Source organism: Psammomys obesus, unplaced genomic scaffold (assembly GCF_907164565.1).
Source record: "Psammomys obesus unplaced genomic scaffold, mPsaObe1.curated_primary_1811, whole genome shotgun sequence".
NCBI lineage: Eukaryota > Metazoa > Chordata > Mammalia > Rodentia > Muridae > Psammomys > Psammomys obesus.
Genome location: NW_026591497.1, coordinates 535,925 through 555,377, shown reverse-complemented (window position 1 = coordinate 555,377; position 19,453 = coordinate 535,925). Strand labels below are relative to the sequence as shown.

Sequence of the window (19,453 nt, the reverse complement as noted above, 5' to 3'; positions counted from 1 at the left end):
TCAGTTTGATCCTTGGGACCCACTTGCACTCGCATGCATGAAAATCTGATTAGTTTTTTGTGTTTTGCTTTGCTTTTGAGCAGCTGCCACCATCAGAATTTGTTTCAGTTGGGAAGGAAAGGCAGTACCAGAACAGTGAAGTGAATGAAGCTGTGCTGTTGTGCTGTTGGGGGTGGCCTCATCCCACCTCAAGGAAAGGTTGAAGGGCAAAGGAGGGGTCAGTGTTACGAAACAGGCTGGAGCATTGAACCCACCTGTCAAGGTGAATTTCCTTGAAAGGTGCTTATTTGCTGCAGCCGTGAGTGAGTGGGCCACACAAGGAACATTTTAATAACTTTTGTTTGAGTTTGAAAAGCAGATGATGTCGTGAAAGGAGAAACAGTGCTTCTTTCCTGTCCTGCTCAGCACTGGGGTTTCAGGAGCAAGCGACCAGTGTCTGCTGTATGCAACTTTGCCCAGGCAGACGGGAACTTAGATGACAGGACTAGGGGCAGCCACAGCTTGACTGTGGCATCACCTTAGGATGGAGGCACAGATGCATGGGAGCCATGTAAAACTGACACAAAACAATTCCTGGAGTCCACTCAGGGCTCCCTATGAGCTCTCTGCTGTTATCACTTAAGAATTGGCTGCAACAATAGGATGCTGTCCATTAGAGATCAGAAATCAGGTGTCTCAGAAGAAAACAGGTACCATTGTTGGGCACCTTGGCAGCCAGAGCCAGGCAGTACATCTCAGTGGCTAAGGGCTGGTCAGTCTTGGTCCCTGGAACTCAGGTAGGCCCAGGGCCTGAGTCGACCCTGCTGTACTGAGTGACTGAGTACTTTCAAGCAAGCCAGTCTCAACTTGGAGTTACTCTGTCTCAGCATTGGTACCCCAAAGGCCTGCTGACACATCCTCTTTCCTCTCCAGGTCCTGCCTGCTTTTAGCTTTCTCTTTTCTTGGTTGCACATGTCACGTCAGGTGCCTGGTCCTTGGTGTGAGAGGAATGAGCACCAGCCTTCCCAGGACTTCCCCACCTCCATCCCGCTTGTCACAGCGACCACAGACAGCAGGAACTAGGTCACACACCCTAAGAAGTGTCTGAGCTTGCCTGAGCCCACCCACCACAGGGCTGAGCTGGGCCCTTTGCGAGTCCCAATGGTCAGTTCCGAGCATGTCTGATTCAAACTGCAGCCACTCAAGGCAGGACAGAAAGGCAACTCTCCCAGGATGGAGACCAGGACCTTCCCAAGTTGCACCCATGGGATCCCTGCTTCTGGGATAGTCTAATTGGGACTGTTTAATTGCCCCACTGTCTCTGGTATACAAGGGAATCTGAATGATGTAACATCCCCTGAACTATCTCAAGAGATGCCCCCCCCTGGGGGGGGTTGCTGGAGAAATGGCTCAGAGAGTAAGAGCGGTTCTGCTACCTGCTCTTCCAGAGGTTCTGAGATCACAACCATCTATAATGAGATCTGGTGTGCAGGCATTCACGAAAGCAGAACACTGTATATGTAATAAATCTTAAAAAAAAAAAAAAAAAAAAAAAAAAACGAGAGAGAGGCCTGGGGCTTGTTCCTGTCTGGCACATGCTCTACCACCAGGCTAAAACTCCAGCCCAGCATGGATGACCCTGGCAATAAAAATAATAAAAAATCTGTTAAATATGGAAAAAAGTTGGGCGCAGTGCCACACACCTGTAATCCAAGCACTCGGGGAGGCAGAGGCAGGCATGTCTAGTTTGGGGCCAGCCTGGCCTGCTCACTAGTCCAAGACAGCCAAGGCTACACAGAGAAACCCTTTCTTGAGAAACCTCAGAGAAAGAAGGAGGGAAGGAAAGAAAGATTAAGGACACGTGCTTGCTCTCGCAAGCCAGGAGCTGACTGAAGTGGGAGGAACACAGGGGCAGATCAGCCTGACGTACGTGGGGAGACGTCTTTTTTTAACCACCTTCCTTCCATTGATAGAGTTGCTTACATAGACTGAGCAAGCATGATGGGCTAGGCCTGTAAACCCAGCACACACGAGGCTAAGGGATAAGGATCCCAAGCTCCAGGCCAGCCTGAGCTACCTACTGAGAACCTGTCTGGAAAGGCGTGAGGAGAGTGGGCATTGTTTTGCACGCCTTTAGTCCCAACGCTTGGGAAGTAGAGGTGGGCAGATTCTGTGAGTTCCAGGACAGCTACACGGGAAAGACCCTGCCTAGAGATGGATGGATGGATGGATGGATGGATGGATGGATGGATGGATGGATGGACGGACTGTTTAGATGACCCAGTGGAGAAAGGCACTTGCCATCAAGTGATGACCTGGGTGAATTCAATCCCTGGGACCCATGTGGTGGAAGGAGAGAACCCACTCCTATGGGTCGTCCTCTGTCCTCCACGTTTGTCTCCCTTGGGATCTGAGGATGAAGCTCAGCTCATCAAGTTTCCATGGCCAGCACTTCTAACCACTGAATCATTCTTCCTGGCCTGGTTTTGTTGTTTTTGTTTCTGATTTCACACGAGCCACCACAGACAACAGTGCAGAGAGCTGATGGAGCTGGAGACAAAACAGTAAAAATGAATAAAGAATGCAGACACCTGGAGGGCAGTGGTGGCACACTCTAATCCCAGCGCTTGGGAGGCAGAGGCAGCCAGATCTCTGTGAATTCGAGGCTAGCCTGGTCTGCCGAGCAAGTGCAAGTTCTGGGACAGCCAAGGTGACACAGAGAAAAATCTGTCTAAAAAAAAAAAAAAAGCAAACACCTGCCTCATTTCCAGCCCAGCCCGACAGCCAGAGCAGAGATTGTGTGCTTCTCTGAGCACAGCCTGCCCCTCACCTGTCACCACTGATGGTCAGGAAAATGACCACTGCAAAGACCAAGTGGTCTTCAATCCCAGCCCTCAGGAGGCAGAGGCAGGCAGATCTCTGAGTTCAAGGGCAGGCTGGTCTACAGAGTTGAGTTCTAGGACAGCCAGGGCTGTACAGAGAAAACCGTGTCTTGGAAGCTCAAAAGGCACTTTTGATAGTACCAGGTGTAGATGCAGTGCCTCGGGCTGGCTGGTGTCCCGGGCCCAGTGAGACGGAGTTTGTTTCAGTTCAGTGAGTCCATCACCAGGGTGGAGCTCCTTGACAATGAAGAAAGAACGTTGCAGCACGGATAAAGATGTTGATACTGGCTGATCCAGCCAAAAGTGGAGTCAAGTCAGCTTCCTACCCGGCTGGGAACCTCAATGCAACAGTGTAGCATCTGGAGAGGACTTTTTACTCCTGCCAGAGGCTTAGATCAGCACAGTGTTTCGTGTGGCAAGAGCCAGCACACATGTGCCTCCTGCTTTGTCCGCCGCCTCTCCTCGCAGCTCCACTCTGTTGGCTTTATTCAATTCTGATCACCTCTCAGAGGTCTAAACATTGGACTGAACATTCACTCTGCCAGTACCTCACAGCAGGAATTGAACCTCAGCATGTAAAGCTCTGGAGGGATGCTCAGACCAACGCCAGAGCAAGCAAGCCATCTCTCCCTGGCCGCATTTCTGAGGTAAGTAGGTAGGCTTGCTCTCTGCTCATCCAAAGTCACAATGCCTGCTGCCTTCCTTAGGTTCAGCCACCAAAACAGTTCAAAATCAAAGCCTAGCCCTCAAATACGAAGCCCACAGGCCAGCACCCACCACCTCACCACATCCAATCACCAGGGCAGGCTGTGGGAGGATAGGTGTTACTTAATTGAGATAGAGTTTCATTCTTGAAGGAAGAAAAGTATTTTAGCTGAGCCTAGCAGGTACATTCCCAGCACTGAAAAGAGAGTAAGTTAAACTTAAGCTTTTTTGTAAATATACTGTATCCTCCTCTGCTCTTAGACTTGGTTCTGTTACCAGGGCTACATAGCAAGACCTGTCTCTAAAACAACAGCGTGGTTTGTGCTGGAGCTGAGGATGGAGCTCAGTGGGTAAAATGTACTCCTGAAGCCCTGGCATCCGTCACAAGCACAGAATAAAGGAAGCATGGTGCCGAATATATCTCAGGAGGTGAAGGCAGGCAGATCAAAAGTTCAAGGCCACCGAGTTTGAGGGATAGATGAGGAAAAAGGGCTAAGGTGGCAAACTTTTGTGTTAATTACAGCTTACAATTTGTTTCCTTTTAACTTTTTATTTTTGTGTGTACATACTGTGTGAATTTATTGTGTGTATGTGTACCACATCTGTGCAGTGCCCACTGAGGCCCTGGGGCTGGAGTTAGAGCTGCCATGTGCTGAGATCCCAGCCCTGGTCCTCGGGAAGAGTAGCCATTGCTCTTAGGTGCTTGGCTGAGCCGTCTTTCCACCATACCCCTGTATTTTGTAAATGATGGAGGATCTCAGGTTAACCGCGTAGTGTCTGCGTTTTTTATTTATTGTGTATTTTGTGTGCATGAGGGCTCTCTGCATGGCGGAAGATCCCAGTACAGATGGTCGTGAGCCACCATGTGGGAGCTGTGGATTGAACTCCGGACCTCTGAAAGAGCAGCCAGCGCTCTTAACTACTGAGCCACCTCTCTAGCCCATAGCATCTGCCTTTTTAACAAAATTGTCTCGTGATTTCTTTTAAGTCAGGGAGACGTCCTGTACCTTGCTTGCATAGTCATTCCAAAGATATACATTCCCATCATTGGTTGGCTTTCTAATTAACATGCATAGTTTATTTTCTCCCTCACAGTGGGAGGCAGGTTCTTAGTTTCCTACACTTCTTCATTTGCAGAAAAATGGGGAAATCAAGTGGCAGCTGGCAGCTCCAAGGGCAGCTCGGTGCCATGGCAACTGCTTCCATCAACAACGTAAATTCATCCCTGCTCTTAGGTCCTAAAGCTGGAAATGTCTTCATTTGGAAAGAACATAAGATAACATGTGTACAGCTGGGACACAGAGTTAACAAAATGTAACTAAAAAGAAAAATAAAATTAAAAAAAAAAGATAATGTGGCTGCTGTGTCCGTGGCATCTGCACACATCCCTAATGGGCTTGAAAGGTCACACAGGAAGCTATTAGGGAACCAGCTAAGTTTAGAAACGTGTGGGTTCTGGAGAGCCTTCATCCCTCTCAGGGCAGAGGAGACCACGGGCACCCAGATGTGTCTGGCACGGCAGTGCGTTCAGTGTTCGTGGAGGGTGTACCAATATAAGTTGCTTCCTCCCGGCTCATGCCAGGATTTGGAACAGAACTTTGGAGTGGACTGTCTTTTCCAGTGTCCTGGAACCCACTCTGTAGACCAGGCTGACCTTGAACTCAGAGGTCCGCTTGCCTCTGCCTCCCGAGTCTGGGGTCAAAGGTGTGGCACCACACTCCCAGGTCTCTGCTGTCGCCATATCTGGCACTCGTCAGCTGCTGTAGTGGAAGTCCAGCTTGTCGAGTCCATGCAGAACTTCCTCTGCCATCATGACCATTTTGTTTGTGGGCCATTGGGTAATGACAGGGATGGCTGGGGAAAAAGACAGTCCACAGAATGTATCGTCCTGCCTTCTTGATTACTGAACTCCTCCTCAGCTGAAGTCGCCTCTTGAGGAGCAACATGGGACACAATTATCTCCACATCCTTCGCTCATTTGTGGAGATCTCTTCACATGCTTCTTCCTCAGATGTCTTTCTCACCAATTTTCCAACTATGCTCCTTCCCTGGCCATCCAGCCAGTCCATAGGCTACAGCCCATAAATCGGTGAACAATCACACATCTGGGCATTTCTCCTTCCAAACATAATGTATGACCATGTGTACTGTCCCAGGTTCTGCACTCTGAAGATTTCTCTTTGCTGGTGTCCTGGGCTGTCTCAGGAACGGGTTGTAATGCCGCAGCTGGCCACTTCTGGGTAGTCTCAGCATAATGTTCAGAACCATCAGTAAACCAGACCCTAGTCTTCTCTTCCTCAGTCAATCAATGAGGCACACCCCATGAGGCTACAGGTGCATGCTTGGCAGCAGATGGCATGGTAATGGGAGTAGAAACCATAGGTATTTGGGCAACTTCTTCATGTGACTTGTTTGTGTCTTCAGGACATGCTTGGATCCTATCATGTATATACCACTTCCATTTGATAATAGATTTCTGCTGTGCATATCCTACTCTATGGCTTGGTGATTCAGATAACACTCAGATTATAATGGGCAGCTCATGTCACGTGTTAACTTGATGGCCCAATAGCAGGCCAAGAGCTGTCTCTCAAAGCTAGAGTAGTTGTCTGCAAATGATGGTAGAGCTTTGCTCCAAAATCCCAAAGGTGTCTTCTGTGATTTACCTATAATAGCCTGCCAAAACCTCCAAACAGCATCCTTATCTGCCACTGACACCTCAGATACAGTCAGGTCTCCTGGATCATATGGTCCAAGTGGTAGATTAGCCTGCACCCCAGCCTGGACCCATAGGGAAGCCTTATGTTCTAGGCCCCACACAGACCCAGCAGCTTTCTGAGTCACTTCATATACAGGGTTTCTCTGTGTAGCCTTGGCTCTCCTGGAACTTGTTCTGTAGACCAGACTGACCTCAAACTCACAGAGGTCCACCTGCCTCTGCCTCCAGAGTGCTGGGATTAAAGGCTTTCGCCACTTGCCAACCGGTGGTTTTAGGTTTTTTGTTTTGTTTTGTATGCGTATGTGTGAGTGTCTGCGTGTAGTTTGTGCACCATGACCGTGGTGGTTTGACTAGGTCTGGCCACCACAGATTCATGTCTGAATGCTAGGCCCATAGGAAGTGTCAGTGTGGGAACAGGCTTTGAGGTCTCACATGCTCAAGCTAAGCACAGTGTGGCACAGGGTCCCCTGCTGCCTTCGGATCAAGATGTAGAGCTCTCGGCTCCTCCAGCACCATGTCTGCCTGCACGCTGCCATGCTCCCCACCACGACGATAATGCACCAAACCTCTGAAACTGTAAGAACCAGACCCAATTAAATGCTTTCCTTTATAAAAGCTGCTGGGGTCATGGTGTCTCTTCACAGCAATAAAACCCTAAGACAGTGACCATACCGGGGCCTGAAGAGCACATCAGATCCCCTGGACCAAGAGTTACAGGATGTGCCAGGCTTGGTGGTACATACCTGTAATCCCAGTACTTCTGGAGGCAAAAGTAGGCAGATCTCTGTGAGTTTGAGGCCAGCCTGGTGAGTCTAGGACAGCCAGGGCTACACAGAGAAACCTGACTCAAAACAAAACCCGATAAATACTTCTGTTCACAGCCATGCCCAGGTCAGTGCTGCTCTCGGCCTTGGTCAGGGAGGATTTTGTTTGCAGTGGGCAACAGCGAACAGTCATACCTGGTTAGAGTGCTGGAACCAAGAGACTGCTAAGTACTCAGCCCCAAACAGGACGTTTGTGTCCACCCTCCAAGGCTCGGGGAGCACAGTGAAGACAGGGAAAAAGAGTGTAATAGTTGAAGGGCAGGAAGGAAGCTGTGGAACAGTTTTCTGAGCATGGTATGGCTGCTGCCCCCAAGGAACTCAGAAGACAGAACCCAACTACATCCCCACCCTCCCTGAGGGTGCTAGACCCCACCCTCCCTGAGGATCTACTGTAGTTAATAGTTGCTGGGGAGAGCAAATCTTTTTCTGTTTTTAAATAGTCATTGTATGTTTTCGTGTTTGCATGTGTATGCCTGTGTGTTTATGTGTGTGTATATGTGTCGATCCCACAAAGACCAGAAAAGGCATTAGATGTCCTGGAACTGAAGTTACCAGCCATCTGATATGAGTGCTGGGAAATTAAACTTGGGTCTTGTAAGAGCAGCAAGGGATCTCAACCCCAGAGCCATTGTTCTAACCTTTTAAAATGATTTTTTTTTTCTCCTTGTTTTTGGAACAGGGTAGCCCTGACTGAAACTCACTATGAACTTAAACTCACAGAGATCCACCTGCCTCTGTTAGAATTAAAGGCATGTGCTAGAGTTAAAGGTGTGCTTGCCAGAATCACTCTTCCGTGGTGTTGGCACTGGGAAATTGTCCCACTCACGCTCAAATGCAGTAGGTCTGTGTCTCTCTGTCTCTATGACTCTGTCACACACACACACACACACACACACACACACACACACACACACGACGTGAAATGTGATTCCCAAGGACCCCTTTGGGTTGCTGAAAATCACCTGTAATTCTAGCTCCTGAAGATTGGATGCCCTCTTCTGGACTCCAGGGGCATGCACATATGTGGGACACATTAACACATGTAAATAAAAATAAACCTTAAAAAGGGATTAACTGCTTTAACAATGAAAGGATCAGCTGGATGGTTTAGTGGGTAAGGGTGCCCCTTTCAAGCCTGATGCCCTGAGTTCAGACTCCAGGACCCACAGTGTTAAGAGACAAGCAGAAAGGACTTCTAGCCGGACTTCTAGCCTTCACCGTAGGCCGCACGCGCACGCGCACGCGCACACCGTGTAAGTTTGAAATGTAAAGTTCGAGATCATCCTTGGGCTACATACATAAGTTGAGGCCAGCTTTAGTCAGGGAGACCATTCCTTAAAAACCAAAAGACGTGAGAGTCCATCTTCAAGCTAGGAATCGAGAAGTCAGGAGAACAACCATTCGCTTGGGAGAGTCCCTAAGTAAATGGCAACTCATGGATAACTGACCAGAAAAGCCACAATCTAACCAATTAGCGTCGTTCTCAGTTCAATAAATACTAACAAACACGCTAGCGGGCGCTAATACATGCTAAAATGTGCCGCCCACCCTTAGCAGCGGCCTTTTATTTAAAAATCGATCTGAAGAGACCGAGGAAAAAAGCAGACGTGTTGGAAAGGGCGCAGATGTGGACCTGGAGAATGGGTGCAGGCAGGCAGGAGTTCTGGGGGGGGGGGGGTGCGGGGTCCCACAGTTCAAGTCCACGCAGATCTGGAGTCTCACGTGCTGACTTGGAGTTGAGAACGAGTGGTCGGTATGGAGAGAGCGAAGAAGCCTGCGCTCTAGGGACCCAGCTGCAGAGGGCTTGCGCGCAGCCCGCGGCCGTCCGGGGACCCGGGCCTCCCGTCCGGCCGGCGCCCGCTCGGTGGCCTTCGCCAGGCCCCGCCCCGCGAGCCCCTCCGACCTCCGCCCGGGCGGGCAGCTCCAGCCGAGCTCCTGCAGCGCTGCACCGTGCGAGCGGGCGGGCGGGCGGGCGCGCGGAGGGCGGGCCGGCGCGGGCGGGCCGCGGGCACTGATTGGCTTGGCCAGCGCCACGTTCCGAGGCCGTTTATGGCGGCGGGGCCGGGCCACCGCTCCAAAACAAAGGGCAGGCGGCCGCGGGGCGGCGGCGGGAGGATGCCTCGCGGCGGGCCAGGGCGCCAACGGCCACACCGCGTCCCGGGCCGCACCGGGACCGCCTGAGCGCCGAGCCCGCTCCGACAGAGCCGGGGCCGGATGGGCGCTGCGGACCGGGCCGCGGACCGCCGAGCGGCCGTGAGTACGGGCGGGCCTCGGGCGGGTGCTCGGCGGCGACCTGAGGATCCGCGGCGCCCAGAGGGCGGGGAAGCACCTGTTGGGCGCGGGCGGGCGGGGCGGGAGCGCGGAGGACGCCTCGACTCTTTCTTCTGCTCTTCCGATGTGTTGTAATTTGGCTTACTCGGTTTTGGAAGATAACGCAAAACCCCGGTCTTTTGATGTTTTAAAACCTTCCTTTTCCTCCCTATTGTTTCCTTATAAACAAAACAAAACAAAAAAAGGTAATGATTACAGAAGATACCTTCCTCCAATAAAGGAACATTAATTAAGGTGTAGCATTTTCAAGTTGCCTGTAGAATAATAACTGAAAGGAATTGCCCTCATTGTTTACCACTTGTGGCTCTAGGCTTTATTAGTGCAAATTGCCAGCGGTAGCAACTAAGTAAGATATTTTCTCCTCAATACCTGCACAAATGCTCATCTTCGATATCCACGTTGCATGCTGAGCTCCAGGATATGACAGCCACCAGAGGTCTGTTTTGGATAGATAATAGATGTTGAAAATACCATTCTTCATCCCAAGGTCTTTCGAATGCAGTTGCCTTCTGACTATCCAAAATGTATTCACCTTAACCTGATTTGTTTTGGCTCCTTGCTCTGCAAAACTCCTCAGGTCCCAAGACCAGGCTTACCTCCTCTGGGCAACCTTTCCAGGTCCATCACCCATCGCCCTGTACCTCTGTTGTGTTCCAGTAACTGTGTTAACAGATGTTTCCTGACTACCTGCCTCCCTCTCCCCGGAGGCTGTTTCCCTGTGTCCATGAGCTGGCCCAGTGGGTGCCTGTGTTCCTGTGTATAGTGAGATGCACATAAGTACCTGTATGTTTGTGTATTTAGCATGTGTGTACCTGGTGCCCACAGAAGTCCAAAGAGGGTATGGTATCCCATAGAGCTGAAGTTCTGGATGATCGTGAAGGATTCTGGGAATCCTACAGAGTCCTCCACAAGAACAACAAATGCGATCATCTCTCCAGCCATTGTGTGTGGGCTCTTAAAGAGACAGGGCTGGCATGTTTGAAGATCACTGCTACCCAGATCTCAAGGCCTTTGTGTTCCTAGCCCTATGTGGTTAGCATGTCTTGGAGATTAGAGCAAATTCCTGCCTTACCTCAGACATGCAGCAGTCCAGGAAACACTAAAAATCAGTCAAAGAAACAAACAACCATGTTAGTGACCAGTCTAAATAACAGTCTATATTTTTGCTTTTTTGTTCTCATGAAATGCAATGTGCTTTTCTTGATCATTTTCTCTTCTAGCCCATGCTTGAGGTCCTCTGCCTCCTCCAGGGTTCAAGGTCTCCCTGGTTGGCTATGTTGACTGCCATTTCAGGGATGTGCAACTTCCGACCAAAGCTTTTTCCAGTTGGAGAAAGAGGAGCCGTACACGTGCTTACCATCTGATGCTGGGGTTGAAATCAATCCAGGGAGGGTTTTGAGCTGTTTTGACACAAGACATTATCTGCTTGTGTCCAGTTATCTAATTACATTGCTGACTCAATAGTTTCCTTTATTTTTGTAATAGTGCCTTGATATTGCCACTGTGCTCTACAGTTTCCATACCCCCTTTTTGGTTCAGGACTCTAGCATTCTAGGCACGTGCTCCATCAGTTACTCCACCCATGGCTCCAATTTTATAGACTTATTGTAGAATAACTTTAGATTGACATGTTGCCGAAGAGCTAGGAATGTGGCTCAGTGGCAGAACATGTGCTTAGCATGTGTGAGGCACTCGGTTCCATCCCTGCTACCCACAAATCAAAACTTCCTAGCTCGGCTCTGGCCGTCCCACCGAACCCACACCCAGGTCACCCCACCCTCCATTACTGTGGTACACTTGGTCCAGTAACTCAGGAAACCCTGTTCCTAAGTCTCAGGTTGTCTTTGTATTTTTAAAGACCCACGGTTGGTGAGTCTGCCTCTGTGTATCAGCAGCAATCTGCCTTCAGCCCCACAAGCACCCATGTCGAGGCGGGGGTGTAGCAGTCAAGGCTGGGTAGTCCTGGTGCACTTTTCTTGATGGAGGGCTGATAAGTGCACCAGGAATTTAAAATATAAAGCAGCAGCTCATAAATGCAGGTCTCCCCAATCCGAAAACCTGATGGGAGGCAAGAGGAATGGAAATTTTTAGGTAAGGATTTAGGAACAGGTAAAAATCGTGAGTAGGTAGAGCGCTAAGGATTCTGGGAGGCAGTATGAGACGGAATGAGATCAGTTTTGTCCCCAGGAGTTACCCTGATGCGATAACTCAATGCCTAGGTCCCACACACCATCAGCAGGCACGCATGGAGCGGAACATTTGAATGCTTAATTATATTTTTATTCAGCGTGTAAGTAAATAATGTTTAGCCAGGCCAGCACTCAGGAAGCAGAGACAGGGGTCTCAGTATGTTCTAGGCCAGCCTGGTGAGTTCCTGATCAGTCAACGCTACATAGCAAAACTCTGTCTTTAAAGAAAAATAAAAACTTATTTAGCCAGGCATGGTAGCAGGAGGAGGAGGAATTCAGGGTCATCCTGAGCTCTATACGGAGTATTAGGCCACACAAGACCCTGTCTAAAAACAACAAAACAAAGGGCTTAGTGATTAAGAGTACGTACTGGTCTTAGAGAGGGCCCAAGTTTGATTCCTGGCACCCACGTGAGGTAGCTTACCACCAACTGTAACTGCAGTCCAGGGGATCTGACACCCTGACACACAGCTCTCGCCCTTGACGCACATACCAACACACACACGCACACAATTAAAAGGAAAACTTAAAAATTGCCAGCTGTGGGGCTGGAGAGATGGCTCAGAGGTTAAGAACACTGGCTGTCCTTCCAAAGGTTCTGAGTTCAATTCCCAGCAACCACATAGTGGCTCACAACCATCTATAATGAGATCTGGCGCCCTCTTCTGGTTCTCAAGCACACATGCAGGCACAACATGTCCAATAAAAAGCTGAACCTGTAACAAACAAACAACAACAACAACAAATTGCCAGCTGTGTTCTCTCCTCTCCAGCCGTCTTCACAGCTACCGTGCTAGCGGAAGAAACCGGGCAGCTTTCAGGTGGCACGTGCCTGGGGGCCGAAACTGCAGCCTCTCCGGCTGTACATGTTATCAGTGGAAGATGCGGGCAGAGGGAAGAGGTGTCTAGAATATCGGGTGTGGAGGTGCCACATCCCGTGGGTCCTGTGAATCCACAGCCGGCACAGGGCACTTTGTCTTGGGGCCCCTGTATAGGTGTCTGCGGTGTGGGAGAAAGCTTCTCGCCCCGTGATGCAAGTAGGGAAACAATGGATATGAGGAAAGAAGTAGATGCCCCCAAAAGCCAGCTCTAGCTACACTTCCAGATCTTCCCATGCCCGTGTAGGTGCTGTGCATCTCAATAGTCAGTTTGTGTGCTTGGCATCAAAATGGAAAGGTGTAGGGCCAGCAAGATGGCCAAGTGGTGAAAACACCTGCTGCCAATCTTAACGACCTAAGTTTGGTCCCTGGGACCCAGAGTGGAAAGAGCCAACTCATCAGTTGTCCTGTGGCCATGTGGGTGGTGTGCACAAAGGCCCAAGAAAATCAGGCCTTGAGAAGGAAGCTAGCTGTGTTCACTGCAGCCCCGGGGCCCCATCTTGGCAGTATCTCTGAACACAAGGGCATTTGCAGACTCTCCGAGGTGCTTTCTAATTTTCAGTTATTCCACGGGAATATCGTGAGTGCTTTCATCCAATTGCTTTGCAAATGTGAACTGCTGGGGTGTACTACTCCAGGGCAGGGACACACAGCCAGGAGTGTTCTAGATGCAACCTCCCTACCCTGCAAGAGGCTGCACCGTCACCCCTGCTGGCTTCAAGTTACTGGGCTCAGTCAGCCTTCCAGGTAGCAAATAAAATTATAGACTGGCCCAAGTTCACTCGCTTGTTTGTGCAGTATTGGAGCCAGTGGTAGGGCTGTGGAGAAGGCTGGGTGCAGTTAAAGGGGTGGCCAGGTGGTCCCAGCACTTGGGAGGTAGAGCAGGCAGAGCCCTGTGAATTCTAGGTCAGCCTGCCTACACAGGAAGTTCCAGGCCAGCCACAGCTCCAAGGAGAGACCCCGACAAAGAGAGAAAAGGAGGGTTGTGGCTGGCTGGAGGGTACCATGGCTCCACCCCTCACAGCATCAAGGGCGCTGGGCTTTATTCTGTCCCTCATCGTCTTCCACAGTGTGGTAATTGCACCATATGGACATGAGCTGATCCACAGACTCTTAAAATAACTGCATGTGCTTATTTTAGGTGAGAAACTTCTGGAACCCAATATACTGGTTTGCTAAGAAGGGAAAAAACAAAAACCAGTATCTGCTGTGGAGATGGATACCCTCCACACTCGAGGGACTCCAGTGTCTGCCCCACAGGCACGGTTCACCCAGCAGACTGTCAGTGGCTTTCCAGCCCCTTCACAGTGCTTCCTGATTGTTGGTCAGATCTTGCGGTTGTTTTCTCATTGCATGGCTTCTAATTGAAGCCCAGTTCAGCTGACACAGAGCACCGTGTCGCGCCTTCAGAGATGGCTGCTGTCAGAGCTGCTGCTGCTGCGCTGTGAGACAGAGAGAGAGAGAGCTGTAGATGACCTGAAGCTTCGAGCTGCCCTTGACGGGGGGGAAAAGGGAATTCAAAGATCACAGCAGACTTAGTAGGAGCTGCTTTGGGGACTGTGACACATAGGCAGATTGTGAGGTCAGGAGTGATGGAGGAGACATGAGAATTAAAGAAAAGTAGACGGGCACCTCCAGAAACAGAACTGTTCGTTTAGTCAGAACGACTGAAGGGCTGCAGTCTCAGTGGAGACTGTGCATGTGGCGTGGGGGTGCTTGCGGGATGGGAGGGTCCGCCTGCAGCCAAGCCCCCCGCAGGCTGAAAGTAGCGTGGGGCTCTCCTTTTCGGAAGCTCCTACCGTTGTCACCAGTCCGGAGTGTCTCAGGCCACCGAGGCTTTCAGGTCCTCTCGGATGAGGGTGCCTTGAGAAAGCAGGACCGCGTAGTGAAGGCCTCTGTCATCGCTTGCTTTCTGTTGCTGTGATAAGCACTATAATCACAAGCAACCTGGGGAGGAATGTATTTCATCGTACTCCATTACTGAGGGAAGCTGAGGCAGGAACCTGGCGCAGAACTACTGAAGCATGATTCTTACTAGCTTGCTCACGCTCAGCTAGATTTTCTTCCTTTCTGTTTTATGTATATGGGTGTCTTGCCTGCATGTGTGTGTAGTGCCTGTGGAGGCCAGAAGAGAGTGTCGGATTCCCTAGGACTGAAGTTACAGACAGTTGTGAGCTGCCACGTAGGTGCTGGGAATTGAAAACTGGCCCTGTTCTGTGCAAGAACAGCCAAGTGATCTTAACCTCTCCAGAGGCACCTCTCCAGTTTTTCTCAACCAGCTCCTATATACAGCTCAAACCTAGCTGTCCATGTTTCCAGCCCTCTGCTTGAAACATTCAGTTCATAACCTGGACCCAAGCTGAACAGTGAGCTAAGAGCACCTTGTGTCTGTCTAGGTGCAGCTTCTTCCTGGAAGCTCTGGCTTCTGCCCTGACGCTTTGGAGGGTCCTCAGTGTGGGGAAGTATGCGTTAGGCTCAGCCACCCACCAACCCTTCAGAAGTTGAGCTCTCCTTGGCAAATCTCATAGCACGCGTGCCCTGAGTGCAGGTGCCCTTGCAGCTCTGGTTACAGGTGGCTGTAAGCCATCCCACATGGATGCTGGAATGGAACCCATGTGGGGTGTTGAGAAAAGCACTCTGCGCTCTTTAACTGCTGCATCTTCTCTCCAGCCCTTTCATCTTTTATTTCCTGCAGTGTATCGTTCTCAGTTTTAATTTCTTCTGCATTGTGAATCACACAGAACAAATGCAGTGTTAGTGAAAAATTTAACTCAGATACCATAGCTCTGTCACACAGGCCTTAGTGTGTTAGCGGTCCTTTGTCCATATATCTGAGATGGCTCTTGTGAACGGTGTCTGTGGGTTTTGTTTTCTGATGTAGTCTACAACCTTAAACTTTTAGTGTGTTTACATGTAATGTAAGCATTGATGAATAATTGATTTAAATCTTTGTGATTTCTATTACTTTGTGTTGTTTCTTTTCTCTCCTCTCTTGAGTCCTTTTAAATAGACTTTTTTTTCTTCTGTATTTCTATAATTCTTCTGTGTTTCCTTTAACCTTTTAACGGGTTTGGAAGTTACATACTTCATTTTTATTCTTACGGACATTTCATCAGGTACTACCGGATTTACCCTTTATCAGAATCAAAACTTATTTTATAATAGCATTTTGGTTACTAGTCAGCTACATATATGATGACTGCCCTAAGGATACCTTACGCACAACAATGAAAATTTCCTCTGATCTCACATCTCAGGAATCCGTTAATCTGCAATTAAACAATACTGTTTGTAGAAGAATTGAGGGACCCTGAAATTCTTTTCTTCAGCTTTCTTCTGACTTGTTGCTGTCACCTGTTAGATCTTTTAAGACTACACATTCTGTCCACATAAGCCATTTTGTTTTCTTCTCTTAGTTGTGAATGTGACGTTTAGATTCTATGTAGTGTTTTCTTTTGTCTAGAGCATATCCATAAACTTTCTTTAGTAATATTTCACAATAAAACTTTTTAATTGTGTAAGAGGTCATTTTGTCACTTTTTTTTAAATAGAGGGTAGTGGGGAGGACAGAATTTTGCTGGGTAGCCCAGGCTGGCCCAGAACTCTGGATCCTCCTGCTCCAGCCCTCCAGGGAGCTGGGAATGGAGATGTGAGCCTCCACCTAACTCTGGTTTTTGGAGACAGGGTTTCTCTGTGTAGCCCTGACTGTCCTGGAACTTTGTAGACCAGGCTGAACTGGACTCTGCCCGCCCCTGCCTCCCAAGTGCTGGGATTAAAGGTGTTTCCAAAGTCTTCTGTTTTCCGAGACAGGGTTTGTCTGTAGCCTTGGCTGTCCTGGACCTGATTTGTAGACCAGGTTGGCCTCAAACTCAGAGATCCACCTGCCTTTGCCTCCCTGTGTGTTGGGGTCACAGGTGTGCACCACTGCTCCCAGCAGTTTCCAGAGTCTTTTTTTATTAACTAATTCAATTTACATCTCGGTCATAGGCTCCTCCCTTCTCTCCTCTCACTCCCCTATTATGAGGACTTTCCAAAGTCTTAATGGCACCTTCTTGAATAATATCTAGGTTTTGGTATTTACTATGGAAGCATTTCTGATTATCAGCTAACCCCCTCCCAGCTTTCTGGGCACGTTTATGGCCTTTTTCTGTTTCCTTTGGCGTTCTTCAGTTTCTTTGTTCTATGTCTAGTCATGATTTTATTTTTGTTTTTCCTGCTTGGAATTTAGCTGAGACACTTCTAGTGTGTCTTCAATTCTGGAAACTCCATCATTAATTTCTCTGACTCATCTTGGCTGTCCTGGACTTAACTTTGTTGAGCAGGATGGCCTCGAACTCACAGCGACCCGCCTGCCTCTGCCTCCCTGTGTGCTGGGATTACAGGTGTCCCTTATAATTTTTAACATTTACTATTTGGTTGAGTGGGAGCTGGGGTGTGCCACCGTGTGCCAGCGGAGACCAGGGAACGGCCTGTAGTAGTTGGTACCACTGCCACCATGAGGCCCCTGCTGACCCAGCTCAGGTCACCATGGTTGGTGGCAAGCACCTTTTCCCACCGAGCCACTTGGCCAGCCCACGGCTACACTGGTCTTCTAATGGGGGTTTCTCAGGACTGGGATACAGATATTCTTCTCCAAACTAGACATGTGCTTGCATTTGCCTCTGCCAGGCGCCTTGGAGCCTTGCTGTAGCAAAAACCTATCTACTGAGAGTTCTTGAAACCTTCTGACTAGTGGAACTCGGGGCTGTGATTTTACATGAGGATGGTCTTGTGATAACTGTCCCCTTGGTGCGAGCACAACTACAGTCAGTCTTCGGCTTGCTAAGAGACACCCACCATTGCTAGGGTCTGCCAAATGCTTTCAGGGGAAAACCACCACTCACCTCAACCCAAACTTCTGGGTCCAGCTGTGCACAGACACTGCCTGGCCATTGTTTTAGTATCACATTGTTGCTTTAAGGAAATGGCCCAAGTTGGATGTAGTGGTACCCCAGAAATCCCACATACTTGGATGGCTGAGATAGTGCACAGTGTGTGTTGAAAGCCAGCTTGGACTAAATAGCAAGATAGTTGTCTAGTAAAAAAAAAAAAAAAGCTAAAGAGATGGCTCAACCATTGAAAGTTAGGACTTCTCCACTGGAGGGCTGGTACAGGTATGTACTTATCATAGTGTTAGATTAGAAGCTGAGTTTTGGTACATTAAACTCCTTTTCATTTTTTTTTTAAAGATTTATTTGTTTATTATCTATACATTGTTCTGCCTGCACCTGTGCTCACAGCATTAGAAGAGGGCACCAGATCAGAGGGCACCAGATCTCATTACGGATGGTTGTGAGCCCCCATGTGGCTGCTGGGAATTGAACTCAGGACCTTTGGAAGAGCAGCCAGTGCCCTTAACCTCTGAGCCATCTCTCCAGCCCCTCCTTTTCATTTTTAATGTATGAGTGCGCTGTCTGCATGCCAGCAGAGGGCACTGGATCCCACTGTAGACGGTTGCTAGAAACTGAACTCAGGGCCTCTGGAGGAGCAGTCAGCCATCAACTGCTGAGCCATCTCTCCAGCCCCATTCACTTTCATCTTAATTTATGTGTATGTGTATGTGAATGCCCAGTACCTAGAGAAGCCAGGAGTTGGGTCTCCTGGTTCTGGAGTTACAGGCCTTTGTTTCTTAAATAGCATGCTTACAACATTAAATGTTAGCATTCGTTTGATATGAAGACTTAGATCTTAGAGGAGACTGAGACAGGAGAATTAAGGCCATCCTGGGCCAGACTGAGACTGTCTGAAAAAAACAAAACAAAACAAAAGAGACCTTGGGCTCAGTGACTAGCTCATGCTTCCTTTGTACAAAGCCCTGGTCTTCATCCCCAGCACTGCAAAATAAAATGAAAAGGGTTAGATCTTTAACTTTTAGGCCTGCTCCCTTTTCAAATTACCTGCACCCTCGGCAGGCCTCCTTGCATGTCTGATGCTGTTAATGTTAACCAGGGCCTGTCTGATTTGCTTGCAGGTTGCACTGGTTTTCTTTTGCCCCAGTGTGTGGACACTACCACACGCCTTCCAAACCAGCAACGGCTCTTGCATGTATTTTCCAGTGTTTCCTTTGTCAGAGAGTCCGACGGAGCCATAGCTCCTCCAGAGCTGGCCCGGAGCTGATAGACGAGCGCCCAGCAGACATGGTGAAAATGACCAAATCCAAAACATTCCAAGCTTATCTGCCACACTGTCACCGAACTTACAGCTGTATCCACTGCAGAGCCCATCTGGCCAATCACGATGAACTCATCTCCAAGGCAAGTGATCTGGATCCAAAACTAATGAAAGGAAGGATTGCACACACCTCTAGTCATAGCACTAGGGAAGGAGAGGCAGGAGGATCTCTGTAAGTTCCAGGTCAGCCTGGGGTATATAGTGAGACCCTGCCTCAAAAAAAAAAAAAAAAAAAAAAAAAGTCATAAGCTCATACGTCTGATGACAGGCAGGGCTGATTGGAAACTACAAGGCTTTGGCAACTCAACTTGGTAACAACTGCTATTTGCAAGATCCACCACCTAAGCCAGAGTCAGAGTGGTACCCGACTCTGCCATTTTTTTGCAGCATGCCAGGCACATCCATCATGGGAGGAGCACAAAAGGAACTTGAGAAAGCTGTTTTCAAAACTGCATGAAGAACAGAAGTATGGTGAAAAATGAGTAATTGGAAATTTAACTGCTGCTAAGCCAGGTGGTGGTGGCACACGCCTTTAATCCCAGCATTTGGGAGCAGAGGCAGGAGGATCTATGTGAGTTCAAGGCCAGCCTGGTCAGCCAACAGGCTTTCTTGTTACATAGATAGGTAACAACCCATCTATAAACCTAAATAGATAGGTAGGTAGGTAGGTAGGTAGGTAGGTAGGTAGGTAGATAGATAGATAGATAGATAGATAGATAGATAGATAGATAGATAG

At 49.0% G+C, this 19,453-nt stretch overlaps 1 protein-coding gene across 1 annotated transcript in view; it reads left to right on the top strand.

The window, feature by feature from the left end:
• Positions 1-4,707: 4,707 nt before the first annotated feature.
• The window catches only part of Ypel1 (yippee like 1), a 20,257-nt gene continuing 5,511 nt past the window's right edge, over positions 4,708-19,453 (top strand). Inside the window, exons 1-3 of the mRNA XM_055610266.1 lie at positions 4,708-4,779; positions 8,851-9,362; positions 18,518-18,800. Coding sequence (XP_055466241.1) covers positions 4,708-4,779; positions 8,851-9,362; positions 18,518-18,800 — 867 coding nt within the window. The remainder of the gene's footprint in view (positions 4,780-8,850; positions 9,363-18,517; positions 18,801-19,453) is intronic.